Source organism: Argopecten irradians, chromosome 2 (genome assembly GCF_041381155.1).
Source record: "Argopecten irradians isolate NY chromosome 2, Ai_NY, whole genome shotgun sequence".
Lineage (NCBI taxonomy): Eukaryota > Metazoa > Mollusca > Bivalvia > Pectinida > Pectinidae > Argopecten > Argopecten irradians.
In genome coordinates, this window is record NC_091135.1 from 11,675,146 (window position 1) to 11,690,036 (window position 14,891).

A 14,891-nucleotide genomic window follows, 5' to 3' on the forward strand; every position below is an offset into this window, starting at 1 on the left:
GTGAAACTGGGCCTCGACTTAGGATTTATAAGTATGTAATGATTTTCTACCAATTTCTGATGAAAACAGTCGAAGCTATTTCATTTACATTTATAGAGAGAGTCAGGTAACGAAACAGGATGACATCATCGATGGACAATAATGGAATGACTCTTTATCAGCTGTCTCCTTTAGATCGGAAATGATGTGTTGTGTTGTAAACAGTAACACTGTTGCATAGTTTCGTAATAATTATGTTCTTCAGACTCTACTCCAATCTATCCCATGCAGCATTGCGGTTCCCACAATATCACTTCTGTAAACGGCTCAGCGAAATTTTAAGATTCTTGAAAAACGTATTTCGGACACATACTAAATTCTCATATACATATTGTGAGGTGCAATATGTATCATTTTCCTGTAAACGTCCGTAAGTTCTGACATTATATAATTCATTTTTGCTTGTTACGAGCATTTTCATTGGCTTAAAAATTTCCTTTATCAGCCCATAAAGGAAAATATGGCGTCGCCGTTTGTAACGTCGCTTCTGATTGGCTGAGATGACAGCGTAATAATTTCATAGACAAAAGAGTCCCAAAATAAATTTTAAATGTTGAATAGATTATCTTTAGTAAATTGAATTATAAGGATTAATTTGAATAGATTTTTTATGTTATGGAGATATAACACAAAAATCTGAGTGTACTCTCATCATAAACCGCTTCGCGGTTTATTTAGAGTACACTCAGATTTTTGTGTTATATCTCCATAACATAAAAAATCTATTCAAGTTAATCCTTAAATAATTTGATCATTTGATATTAAACCAAACAATAATGGATTCTTTTGCGGATACACTAGATTTACTTGTAGGTAAATAGTCATGATCTGCATACGACGTCCGCCGTTTCAATAACAATCACTGTGACGTCATATGAAAAAGAGGCGCCATGTATTAAACAATCGTCATGACGTAATATTCTGTGACCCGAGGTTAACAGACGGCCAGTCCGTGAGCCGTTGACAGAGGTGAATGTGGGGACCGCAATTAACCATGGGATAGATTGACTCTACTCATTATAGAGACTGTTATATAATGTTTTCTAGTGCCATTTAACAGTAAAACATTTAATGATCTTTTCAAAGTTAACAACTTCGATAACTTTTAATGAATTTTGATAAGTCGAATTCTTAAATGACTAATTATCGTCATTTTGCTTCCTCTGGCGGAGATGAGTGCCGGATCCGTAGCGCCGCCGTAGCTTCCTGTGCCCACTAAGAAGCGGGACACGGCGGGGAAGTAGGCATGCAAAGGGTTTGTTTACGTCGTCAAATCCGGCTTCTATTCGACCGTTGGTGACGATAAAGCCGCAATGGCTCGCGTTCAGCACGTGCGATCCACGACTGACCTTCACGCTCCAGTTAATCCCGATTCTGACTTCTAAGAAATTTGACTTGAGCTGTAGCGACATGTTGTTAGGGTACATTCTGATAAATTTCGGTCCAGAATTGACAGTCACTTCTCCTCTCTCGTTCTGAATTATTTTAACTCCATTGACTTTAACAACAGACCATCCATTTTCATTATGCTCAATCTCCGCTTCCTCTGATAATCTCACCGCGCGTTGGATCATGTCGTCATGACCACTACAGCTTTGTAAAGAGAACAGGAAATCAACAGACAGATCATTGCGCAGGTCAGAGAAGATAGGTTCCGCTTCTTCAATGTCGTCGTGGTCAAATTTATAACACTTGAAATTATTTGCAAATACAATATTCTCTGTTGTCATTTTGACTTTCCTCTGCAAGAATACTTCAACTTCCACGGTCTCCATGTCTTGGGTGATTTTTGCGGCTGGGTGAAATACATAACAATCTGTTCCTTGACCGTTTACAAGAGCTACCAGCTTTTTCTTGTGATTAACTACACGGATCACTTGATCTACGGTCATCTCGACTGAGAAATCATGACGTAATAATACAGTGATCAGACCAGCATCGGAGAGATAGATCGCTGGGTACCGGAAGTCGGTCGTTTTGCTTCCGGTATTAGATGGAGTTATGTGGTACTGAAGATGTTGGTTTAAGTCTGTTGGTTGGAGCGAAGAGTGCTGGTTACAAAAGTTCGGATTTGACGGTGTCATATTTCTTGGGCATACTGGATATGCGTTATGCCCAGGTCCATAATAGGGCATTGTCTCTTGAATTTGGGGAAAGTATCCATTCCCAATGTTTGCAGCGTGAGTATTTCCAGGAACCCCAAATGTGTATTCCTTGAAGTTAGCGTAACCCATATGGTCGTTGTATATCGGAAGATGAGGTGGTCCGCCGAAGGGCAAAGCCCCAGAATGCGATTCCGTGGTAGGACACGCAAGTTCATAAACTTGGCGGCTGGGGTTTTGCATAGGTACAAATGGCTCGCAATTTGGATTCAGTGACGATTTCGGGAAACTTTTTACATCGGCACTTGTCGATACGAAGACAGCAGGTTTATTGGACACATCAGAATGAAACGTTTCATTCTGGATTTGACTGGTATTCTTGGTCATTCTGTCTGCATTCTCGAATATTCCGGGAAGTGGTGATGTGTCGACATCATCGGCTTGGGTCAAGGGGTCATACCAGGTGTCCACCGTTTTGATATGGTTTTCACAATGCGTATACGATATATCATTGTCCCCATCTTGTCCAATATATGGCGACTCAGGCAAATTCTTCATTTCGTTTTTGTTGGCTGGGTCACTATCGCTAAGACTGCCTTGAATTGGCCCCCTTTCTTCCATTGTGCTAAACTGATTATCAAATGCATTTGGTGGTTGGTAATGGACTGCTGACGCATTTTCTAAATTGTTCGAACCCGGGAGGAATTGAGGCGCGTCAACGAAGTTGTCAGTATTAGAAGGTTCGAACACGCTTTGGAATTCAGGCGTGTTTACATAATTGTAGTCCTGATACGAAAAAGGGTTGTTTCTGTCTGATATCTGAGAGGATCTTTCCCCAAGCATTTCAGATGAAGTTCCAATTTCTGGTTCGGTTGCACGTTCGGTCCCTATGGAGCAAACGACACTTTGTCCACCGTCATACGGATTGAACACGGCATAAGAATCGTAAAATTCAACTTCCCCGTTCATGTCTTCTAATGTGGACAGTTCTGAATTACTTTGGTTTGCTACCATCTCACATGCCGACGCCGTCAACGAAAGTTTACCGTTTTGACTTGGAAGACAATTTGTTTCATTTGGATGCCTATCTTCACCGGCAGCCGAATGTTGATCAGAAGAAGCCAATTCTTCAGACTTCAAAAGTTCGTCCATGATCTTGTCCAGAGTCTCAGCTACTGCGTTTTCTAATTCCAGTTCTTCATTCGTTTCCGTAAACGAGGCGAAGCTATCGAGACTTTCTCGACTATTTTCTTCCTCAGCGTCAACAAACAGGCCATTTCCATCGTCGTCTGTTATCGTATCTTCTGACCTTGAGGTCATTGGGTCTACATATCTTTCGTTATCTTCACTACTGTCGTTTGACTCATCGCCTTTCTGTCCAGTCTGCTTTGAATCATCTGCATGGCGAACGGTGATACTTATGCCATCCGAATCGGCATCACTATCTTCGTCAATGTCATCGTACTTTTCCTCTTTTTCATCGAAGAACGTATCATTTACAATCTGAGTTGCTTTATTGTAAGCCACAACGTTGTACCTATACATGGATGCCATTTCTTAGGAAAGTTGTTTCCCTCCGTTGCCAACCATGACGTAGACGTTGTCTGCGTACACCAATTGTGACGTTTCTAGTATAACATTTTCATGGTTAGTTTGGGAAAATGCAACGTCATGAATTGATCTCATCACATGTAGACCGAAAATCAAAGTGCGATCATTTCAAAACCGCTTCGCGGCTCATGCTGAGTGCATTTTGGTTTTCGGTCAATACATCGATGAACAAAATAATTATCGAGTTCAATCATTACAAGACAGACACATTGTATTTTAGTGTGATAAAACGCAAGGCCATGAATTGTTACGTTTGGAATTAAACAATCATTGTGTTTGACAGGGAGCTCCAGTTTCGATACATTCGATATAATCAACAAAGACAAAGAAGGAGTTTCCAATCTCTATGTTTATATGTTTCTGATGAAAATAAACAACTTAAACTTTCTTCTCGATTTCCTATCATATGGAAATGGTACATTGAGTTGTCCTAACATAGAGGTGATTCATTCGAAATAACCACTTTCATACTTGAATTCTATTCTAAAGGCACATTATTTTATATTACAGGGTTCAAACAAATAAACTTGAATTGTCATTTTCTTTTATTGATATATCATTATGTTTTCTTTTCAAAAAGTGTGCCCAAACTCTGAAAATGATCAATCTCTTTTACACACTGGTAAATGTTAAAATTGTCAGTCTCTTTTACACATTGGTGAATGTTAAAATTGTCAATCTCTTTGGTAAACATGTTTTAGCTCCAAGTCTCGCATCAACTCAGGGCGCTCGTTTTTCAAACTTCTGACTGTACACAAAAATGGTACAGAAAATGATGTACAGGAAATAGAGGCATGTACGATAAAGTCCCATATCAAAAGATGCATACTTTTACTGAATTTGAAAATGCTCTTATGGAGATGTTTGTCCATAAATTGAGTAGACATCCAAACAAAGAAATATACCTGAGAAAAAAAAATCATGAAATTTCTATACAACTGAAAAAAATAATTGATTTTCGAAGTTTAGTAGTAGAGCCGGAACTTATGCTGGATTGTGCGCATAAGGGCGATAACTCTTTCAGACTTAAAATTTGCTACACTTTCTATGAAATCGACCAGATGATTTGTATATAAAAAAAGTGTCGTGTGTCTCTGAACCCCGGGTACTAAAAGTAATTAACTACTTTTTAAATAGCATAGCTACACTGTACACCACAAGGATCTGATAATTAGTTACAGTTTATATAATTATGGACTCACCTGAATGCCCCATGCAAGACCATTTTAGACGTTTTAGAAGTCTGGATTTAGACCTCTAAAACGTCTAAACGTGGTCTTAGGACACTCTGGTGGATCCATACAGAAAGACATGTTTCTGGTCCATAATTATATAAACTGTAATTAATTCTCATATCTCTGTGTCTTGAAACGGAGCGTAGGCTTCCAAGAGGGCAAAAATAATGATGTTTTAGAAATGAAAAATCGGAAAAAATATGCGAATTATTATTTTAAATATGGTTTAGATATTACAGTGTTATTTCAACAAATTTTAATATTCAAGTACATACATATATATACGAACACATATAAATGGATGAGATTAGACAAGGTTTATATGAATGTCTCTGTTACTTCTTCCCCGTTACATTTCTAATGAATTTTCAATCTGGTTGTTTTTCAGTAGTCTAGTCAGAAACATAATAATACATGTACTGTTTCTGGTCTAAATGTATTGACAGAACTCAGGTTTTGGTGAAACCAAGGATTTATAAGTGCTAATATACGTCCTTGGTGAAACTAATCAAACAAATGGAAAAAAAATGAAGAAAAAGAAATCTGATTAAAATTTTGATATTTTAGATAATTTATATTTGATTCAGAAACTTTTGTACACTGTATATGTAAAACAATGTACATGCATGTGTTTCTGTTTTTATCGAGTATTTATAAGTGAATTACATGTACAACATTGTACCAGAGTGTACACTGTATGTCTTTGTAGAAATATAGAATACACGAATGTTCTTAAATTAAATCATAATAAAACAAAATCTGCATTTGTGTACTGTATTATAGCCACTGACTGTCAAAGCTACGTAACTTAGACCTAATATAAGGCCATAATAAAACGATATCCCCACAATATTTCGGTTGTATAGAAATTAAAATGCCGGCACCGCCGGAGTTATGTGCCCTTGAATTATATTTAGCTCACCATTCAGTCGATTGTTGTACACAGAGAAGAACGGATGTGTATCGTAAAGTCAATGGTTTGAGCATGTGAAACTTCGATGTATGGTTCCTCGTAAGGCGAGGAAAATGGATACGGTTCTAAAACTGGTGTCGGGAATTATTCTGGTGTGTTTCCCAAATTATGGACTGTCTGCTTCGTCGACAACGGGTGAGTAAATCCGACGATTCCATTGTTTTCTGGGTGGATTTCTGTCATGTTTTTTGAATATTGATTGTTTTTACTAACGGTACACGCAAGCGTGAGTCATGCACGCTACAAACTTGTTATGATAATCGTCGCCACCTTCTCTTTTGATTCAACGATGATTCTGAATCTATTCAGTAAACAATTAGTCCTTTAATTTGCTTTTATTATTTGTATCGCGATGCATTTATAAACCAGCCTCTTGACAATTTGGTTGATGCTATCTGTGACATTTTTCTTACTGCAAATCTGGTTGTGAGTTTATTTTGAGCTGTGTGAATCCGAAGCATCTTTATAATATATAACATGTGGAGTGGAAGGGTAGCGCATGTTTCAGTATGAGCTGAAAAATAATCCTCTTGTTTAATTAAAGCATTCGCTCCACACACAGAAAGATCATTTTGGCCATTACAGATACCATGCAATGGTAAAAGGAGCTGGAAATTAAATGCATACTGGGATTCGAAACCTAAGCGTGCATGTCCGAATTAGAAGGCGGATACTACTTCTGATGCTAATCAGTCATTTTATTTACATATTTTAATTTCACTTATATGTTACACTCATCATTACTTCTAAGTTTAAGGTTATTGTTGGTAGGATGATCATTGCTGTTGGACAGGTCAAGTACTGGGTTATTCTTGGTAGATCATTGCTGGTAGAGGTCGTGTACTGGGTTATTCTTGGTAGATCATTGCTGGTAGAGGTCGTGTACTGGGTTATTCTTGGTAGATCATTGCTGGTAGAGGTCGTGTACTGGGTTATTCTTGGTAGATCATTTCCGGTAGAGGTGTGTGTACTGGGTTATTCTTGGTAGATCATTGCTGGTAGAGGTCGTGTACTGGGTTATTCTTGGTAGATCAGTTGCTGAGTAGAGCGTAAGGTCGAGTACTGGGTTATTCTTGGTAGATCATTGCTGGTAGAGGTCGTGTACTGGGTTATTCTTGGTAGATCATTGCTGGTAGAGGTCGTGTACTGGGTTATTCTTGGTAGATCATTTCCGGTAGAGGTCGAGTACTGGGTTATTCTTGGTAGATCATTGCTGGTAGAGGTCGTGTACTGGGTTATTCTTGGTAGATCATTGCCGGTAGAGGTCGAGTACTGGGTTATTCTTGGTAGATCATTGCTGGTAGAGGTCGTGTACTGGGTTATTCTTGGTAGATCATTGCCGGTAGAGGTTGAGTACTGGGTTATTCTTGGTAGATCATTTCCGGTAGAGGTCGAGTACTGGGTTATTCTTGGTAGATCATTGCCGGTAGAGGTCGAGTACTGGGTTATTCTTGGTAGATCATTGCCGGTAGAGGTCGAGTACTGGGTTATTCTTGGTAGATCATTGCCGGTAGAGGTCGAGTACTGGGTTATTCTTGGTAGATCATTGCTGGTAGAGGTCGTGTACTGGGTTATTCTTGGTAGATCATTGCCAGTAGAGGTCGAGTACTGGGTTATTCTTGGTAGATCATTTCCGGTAGAAGTCGAGTACTGGGTAATTCTTGGTAGATCATTTCCGGTAGAGGTCGAGTACTGGCCATGGGTTATTCTTGGTAAAACATTGCCGGTAGAAGTCAAGTACTGGGTTATTCTTGGTAGATCATTGCAGGTAGAGGTCGTGTACTGGATTATTCTTGGTAGATCATTTCTGGTAGAGGTGGAGTACTTGGTTATTCTTGGTAGATCATTGCCAGTAGAATCGATTACTGGGTTATTCTTGGTAGATCATTGCCGGTAGAGGTCGAGTACTAGGTTATTCTTGGTAGATCATTGCCAGTAGAGGTCAAGTACTGGGTTATTCTTGGTAGATCATTGCTGGTAGAAGTCGAGTACTGGGTTATTCTTGGTAGATCATTGCCTGGTAGAGGTCGAGTACTGGGTTATTCTTGGTAGATCATTGCTGGTAGAAGTCAAGTACTGGGTTATTCTTGGTAGATCATTGCCGGTAGAAGTCGGGTACTGGTGTAACATTGAAGAAATACGCCAAATCCCAGATGTGTGTCATACTGGTTTTATTCCTTCTTGTACATTGTTACACTGGGTTATTCTTGGTAGATTATTGCCGGTAGAGGTCGAGTGCTGGATTATTCTTGGTACATCATTTCTGGTAGAGGTTGAGTACGTACTGGGTTATTCTTGTTAGTAGATCATTGCCAGTAGAGGTCGAGTACTTGTTGTAATTCTTAGTAGAATGATCATTGCTACTGGTTGTAATTCTTGCTTGGACGATCCTTGCTGCTGTACCACATATATACTCAATAGTTTTTCTCTTATGAATCATCACACATTTTATGGTTTTCTCAGCTGTGATCAATATAAGTATATATGCATGGTTACCAAGAGATGTTTGGTTTCTTAAAATTTTTGACACAGTAGATATAATGTTCAAATTAAATTGACTTGGGGGGGGGGAGGGGGAGAGGAAAAGGATAGTTAATGATAAGTGGAGGGGAGGGTGTGTGTGTTATTATGTAGTGATACTATATACGTAAAACATACTTTTGGTGTAGATCAGGTACAGATTAGTTAGTTAAGGATCATATTAGCTACGTATACTGCTGTGTCGTAGAAAAGGTGTATTACACTTCTGAGGAAAAGTTGTCAACGGTGTGATTTTAATATCTTTTCTGTTATAACAGTAGCTATACGGTCACATGAGCCCCACCCCCAAATATAAATAGGGTAGGTAAGTTTCTTTTTGGAAATTTTTGTTTTGTTTTCGATTTTTTTTATGCTAATTGGGCTTAATGCTGGTGTTGTAAGAGTCCGGAAGTTGAAATGCTTACACACTTGGAAGAGATTCATTTCAGAAGTTTAAATGACGAGTAAGCATTGATAATTTTTGTATTACTTGATTATGTACAAAGATGAGGCTAGTTGTAAATATATACCTGTGTCATTTTGCACCTTAGAGTTTGGAATTAGATGTAGATATATATATAGTGATGAGAGTTTGAGGGAGCGAGCTAGGCTGGCATGGAGTGACTGAGAGCTCGAGTTTGAGGAGGCTGAAATAGATGTAGATATATATAGTGACTGAGAGTTTAGGCTGGCATGGAGTGACTGAGAGCTGAGTTTGAGGAAGGCTGGAATTAGATGTAGATATATATAGTGACTGAGAGTTAGGAGCTAGCTAGGCTGGCATGGAGTGACAGGAGCTTGAATATGAGGAAGGCTGGAATTAGTGTAGTATATGACTGAGAGTTTGAGGAGCTAGCTGGTGGCATGGAGTGACTGAGAGCTGAGTTGAGGAAGGCTGGAATTAGATTAGTATATATATATAGTGACTGAGAGTTTGAGGGAGCGAGCTAGGCTGGCATGGAGTGACTGAGAGCTTGAATTTGAGGAAGGCTGGAATTAGATGTAGATATATATAGTGATTGAGAGTTAAAGTTTGAGGGAGCTAGCTAGGCTGGCATGGAGTGACTGAGAGCTCGAGTTTGAGGAAGGCTGGAATTAGATGTAGATATAATATATATAGTGACTGAGAGTTTGAGGGAGCTAGCTAGGCTGGCATGGAGTGACTGAGAGCTCGAGTTTGAGGAAGGCTGGAATTAGATGTAGATATATATAGTGACTGAGAGTTTGAGGGAGCTAGCTAGGCTGGCATGGAGTGACTGAGAGCTCGAGTTTGAGGAAGGCTGGAATTAGATGTAGATATATATAGTGACTGAGAGTTTGAGGGAGCTAGCTAGGCTGGCATGGAGTGACTGAGAGCTCGAGTTTGAGGAAGGCTGGAATTAGATGTAGATATAATATATATAGTGACTGAGAGTTTGAGGGAGCTAGCTTGGCTGGCATGGAGTGACTGAGAGCTCGAGTTTGAGGAAGGCTGGAATTAGATGTAGATATATATATATAGTGACTGAGAGTTTGAGGGAGCTAGCTTGGCTGGCATGGAGTGACTGAGAGCTCGAGTTTGAGGAAGGCTGGAATTAGATGTAGATATATATATATATAGTGACTGAGAGTTTGAGGGAGCGAGCTAGCTTGGCTGGCATGGAGTTACTGAGAGCTCGAGTTTGAGGAAGGCTGGAATTAGATGTAGATATATATATATAGTGACTGAGAGTTTGAGGGAGCGAGCTAGGCTGGCATGGAGTGTGACTGAGAGCTCGAGTTTGAGGAAGGCTAGGCTAGGAATTAGATGTTAGATATATTAATGTAGTGACTGAGAGTTTGAGGGAGCTAGCTAGGCTGGCATGGAGTGACTGAGAGCTCGAGTTTGAGGAAGGCTGGAATTAGATGTAGATGTAGATATATATAGTGACTGAGAGTTTGAGGGAGCTAGCTAGGCTGGCATGGAGTGACTGAGAGCTCGAGTTTGAGGAAGGCTGGAATTAGATGTAGATATATATAGTGACTGAGAGTTTGAGGGAGCTAGCTAGGCTGGCATGGAGTGACTGAGAGCTCGAGTTTGAGGAAGGCTGGAATTAGATGTAGATATATATAGTGACTGAGAGTTTGAGGGAGCTAGCTAGGCTGGCATGGAGTGACTGAGAGCTCGAGTTTGAGGAAGGCTGGAATTAGATGTAGATATATATATATAGTGACTGAGAGTTTGTTTGAGGGAGCTAGCTTGGCTGGCATGGAGTGACTGAGAGCTCGAGTTTGAGGAAGGCTGGAATTAGATGTAGATATATATATATAGTGACTGAGAGTTTGAGGGAGCTAGCTTGGCTGGCATGGAGTGACTGAGAGCTCGAGTTTGAGGAAGGCTGGAATTAGATATAGATATATACATAGTGACTGAGAGTTTGAGGGAGCTAGCTTGGCTGGCATGGAGTGACTGAGAGCTCGAGTTTGAGGAAGGCTGGAATTAGAAAATGGAGGATTCCTGTCATCTTCAAGAACATTTGTTGTAAAGGATTGAAATAAAATTACTGTGTAAATATTGATCAATATCCTGATACTGGATTTGGGGCTTACTAGTTCTAGTGATTGTTTGATGTTTACTTTGACGTAATACCCTTTATACCAACCGAGATACGGCATACATATACGAGAGAGCTTCAGATCTTGTATGCTTGCAGGGATCAAGCTTTTCATATGTAAATCTTGATTCTGAAGTTTGCCATGCTTTACGAATTGGTAGAATTTCTAGTATTAAAAAAACATTTACTGAAAATATGAAATGAAAATAAATAATATGATCAGGATTTGCCACGGTCCCCATATATCCCTTTTAGCATATACAAAATCTAATAATAGGTATATTTATAAAGGACCCCTTTTTTTTCTGAAACTCCATTCCTGTTACGTTAATTGGGGGACCTCATTTTATCGGAGAAGGATCCTTTTTACACCCAGTGCAAAAATCCTGATGATAATGTTGATAAAAATAAAAATGAAAACAAGAAAATAGATTAATCTTTTTTGAGAAAAATTATCGATAGTTGTTAAGGTCAGTTCATCAAAGGTTGTTTGTTGTGTAAGTTACGATTATATAGCTACTATAGGACATCCATCATTCTATTTCTTATTAGGATAAAGATGTCTCCACACTTTTGTTTTACCTCAAATCTTAGTCCACTGATGGTGATACAGGAGTTACCATAGATTTGTCTATAAAAATATCACAATCATCATCATTTTCCACATCATTACGTAATTCAATATTATTTCATTTCAAAATTTTTGCATCCCTTGTTTCGTGCTTGTATTTGATTTAAGATCAATTAAATTCCATGCAATAATTTCCCATAATTTTCTAAACTTTCTGAAATTTTCCGCAACATTAACCTTCATGAGCGTAAATGTGATTCGGAATTTTTTTTAATTATCTTTTTAATTTGCTTTTGATTTAAGAAAGACAGTTTGTTGAATTTGATATGCATCTTTTTTATCAAGCAAACAAATATATGTGACTAGCTACTTTAAGCGTACCATGATTTCTTTTTTCGTGAATGAAATTGTTTATGCATATTTAGCATAATTTAGAAGATTACCAGTATACATGTGTATAACAGGGTGAAAATATATATGTGTATCCAGCTGGGACCAAGACTAAATGGTCCAACACTCTACCAAATTAGCAAGATCAAGACTTAATGAACCAATGCCCTCCTAATGGGCTAAAGAGTAAAGAAAACATTAATTTTTCCCTAGCAATAATTATAAGCAAGAAGCTTTAAGACAACCATATACCACATTTTACAATGTAAAACCTGCTACACTTGTACATGTATATGATGTTTAGTTATGCATAATGAAATATCTCTATTTGATATTAAAAAAAATCTGTTACAATCAGATATACATGTGTATATGAAAATATCTTGTTGTTTCACTGAAACTTAAAATTTTCAGAAATTGAAAAAAAAAGATGTTTTGCAGAAATCAGAATATTTGGATATTAAAGCGATAGGCGGGATATCAACATCAAAAGTGGTAGACTTCCGCCTGAATCGGAATTGAAGGGTTAACATGTCTGGTTTCAAGAATATACTATGAAGAGTTTCATGAAAGAACAATATATATATACATGTAGGTAAATTCATTATAAATGAAATTAAATTCATTAAATAGAATATTTGAGATTTCTATTTTGCATTTAAAGCTACTGTTGTGCTACAGTGCCCACCATATATAGCAACAAAATGTTAGCCATTAGTGAAAACATGTCTTTTTGATAATGGACAATTCACATTGACAATAATTATAATCAAAGCGTGTGTAAAAGGTGGCCAACTTTCAATTAACAGACATCAGTGTATTAGAAACTAACTGTACATGTATAATATTGCATTTATACTTATATGAAATTATTGCACTGCAATCTCATTGAAAACAAACATCCATTTTATGTCTAGTACCAATCAATATTGCAGTATATGATAGCCATGCATTAGCTATATATACTGTATTGGACTCAATAAGCGCCCTGGGCACTTAAAAATTTGAAGCAACATGGCTTATAATAGAAACAAATTGGGACTTTCTTTCATAGAATTATTCTACAAAGTAAGCCATAAATCAATTTGCTTAAGAAATCAGTAAGGAAACCAACAAAGTTGTCATATTGTCAGTCTGCTTTTAATTCAAAGTAAGTGAAATGGAAGCTAAAAAAAGTGAAGGCCCCAGGGGCGCTTATTGGGTCGAATACGGTACAGTATATAGGTCCTCTAGATAGGAAACTGAAAATATTCATATTGGGTCAAATACGGCCATAATCATAGGATTGATCATTTAAAAAGAGTTAAGATTTATGGCTGACTTTTATAAGAGGTTTTTCGTTCACAGCTGACATTTTCGTTACCTAATAAGGCCGTCCCCATTTGTTATATTTCTTTGAATTGTCTTGGAAGCTAATTACGCCGAATATGGTAACTAAAGATTGAAATAATATGACTCTATACAATATGAGAATCATTCATTGATTTTTCTTGTCTAATTGATCAAGCTAAAACACATCATATCGGTTAAATCTTGCATCATATTTGCTATTAATGTTGTTTGAGCATGCAGACCTACTCACTTTGTATGAAATATTGAACAGAATGCGAGAATGGAAAAAAGTAGCAATGGCAACAATGCCATCTGTTTGTACAAATATCAAATATAATTAAACCTGCCTAAGCAACGAATTCTATATAAAGACCACCTGCTTATAAAGAATCACTTTCTTAGCGTCCCGAATGACCATTTATTATAACATATTTTGACCTGTGTAAACAATACTTGACTGTTGTGATCCCTTCTCCCTTGTTCTTTTGGTAGTAACGTAGTAGAATTTTATTTTTTTTAGAAAATATCATTATTATGTGTTTCAAATAATTATTTTATATATTATGCAATATTTAGTGAAACTTGTCTATATTGATCGCTGAATGGGAAGACAGAAAAAAGTTCACTATATAGACAGGTTGCCTTTATAGACAGGTTTAAGTTTCCATGCCAACTGTGCAGTTTAAAAATGTGATAGACCTGCAGATATGTCATATTATTGGTATATTTATTACCATGTGTTGTACTGTTTAGGCCTGATGTCGGTATTATTTACCATTTATAAAAATGGTGCTTGAAGCTTCATGTCGGCAGTCTGCTGATAGTGTTCATCTTAAGATTAACATTCAATGCTCGAGCTTGGTGTATAGTTGGAGAATGAAAGAAAATTATTACAAATTACCTATCCTGATGTTTTGTCTACCATACATTGACATGTTATATATATAGATGTTGATTTGTTTGAATGATTTCAGATTCTTTTGATGAAAGTAATACACTAAAAAGTATCTAGTTGAAAGATGATAGCTCTATTTAGGAAAGATATGGTATGATTTAAATTTACCATCAAAATTTCAAAAGACGAAATTGGGTTTGATGTTATCAGTTGATGAAAAACATGCACACAGTCTCTGGTTTATGTCAAATCTCCTGATCATTAGATATATGTATACATTCATTATTCTGTAACACATCTTATGCAATGTTCATGGTATAATAAGCTCTCAAAAGTGTTTTGGGCTGAGGTGGCTGACTTGTTTAAAATCAAGATGTCCCGACATATTACCTTGATTAAGTCTTCCATCTTTTAATTGCAAGTTTAATTTGAATCCAATCAGGGGGGATCAGGTACTGATCACAGTGATCACTGGTCGGTGGTTTTTCTCCGGATACTCCAGCTTTCCTTCACCATATATAAACCTGACATGTCCTTACATGACCCTGGCTGTCAACACCGAACCAAATAATTTTAAGCAGCTGATATGAACATCCACTGGCACCTTGTTTGATGTTATAACTGGAACTCTGAACTCTTCTTCTTGAACC

General features: G+C 37.6%; 2 protein-coding genes across 3 annotated transcripts in view; one reads left to right on the forward strand and one right to left on the reverse strand.

Annotated features, from left to right (window-relative positions):
* Window positions 1-813: 813 nt before the first annotated feature.
* On the reverse strand, window positions 814-3,763 carry LOC138314461 (uncharacterized). The gene has a single exon (XM_069254813.1). The coding sequence runs from the start codon at window positions 3,693-3,695 to the stop codon at window positions 1,179-1,181; it is 2,517 nt and encodes an 838-aa protein (XP_069110914.1). The 5' UTR covers window positions 3,696-3,763; the 3' UTR covers window positions 814-1,178.
* A 2,142-nt stretch (window positions 3,764-5,905) lies between these two features.
* The window catches only part of LOC138314463 (disintegrin and metalloproteinase domain-containing protein unc-71-like), a 53,886-nt gene continuing 44,900 nt past the window's right edge, over window positions 5,906-14,891 (forward strand). For both annotated transcript variants that reach the window (XM_069254815.1, XM_069254816.1), the window contains exon 1: window positions 5,906-6,095. In XM_069254815.1, the coding sequence (XP_069110916.1) occupies window positions 5,990-6,095 (106 nt within the window). In that variant the 5' untranslated portion in view covers window positions 5,906-5,989. The remainder of the gene's footprint in view (window positions 6,096-14,891) is intronic.

Bases quoted from the DNA above. Each gene is read 5' to 3' on its own strand.
- LOC138314461 (XM_069254813.1), bottom strand. From the start codon at position 3,695: ATGGCATCCATGTATAGGTACAACGTTGTGGCTTACAATAAAGCAACT.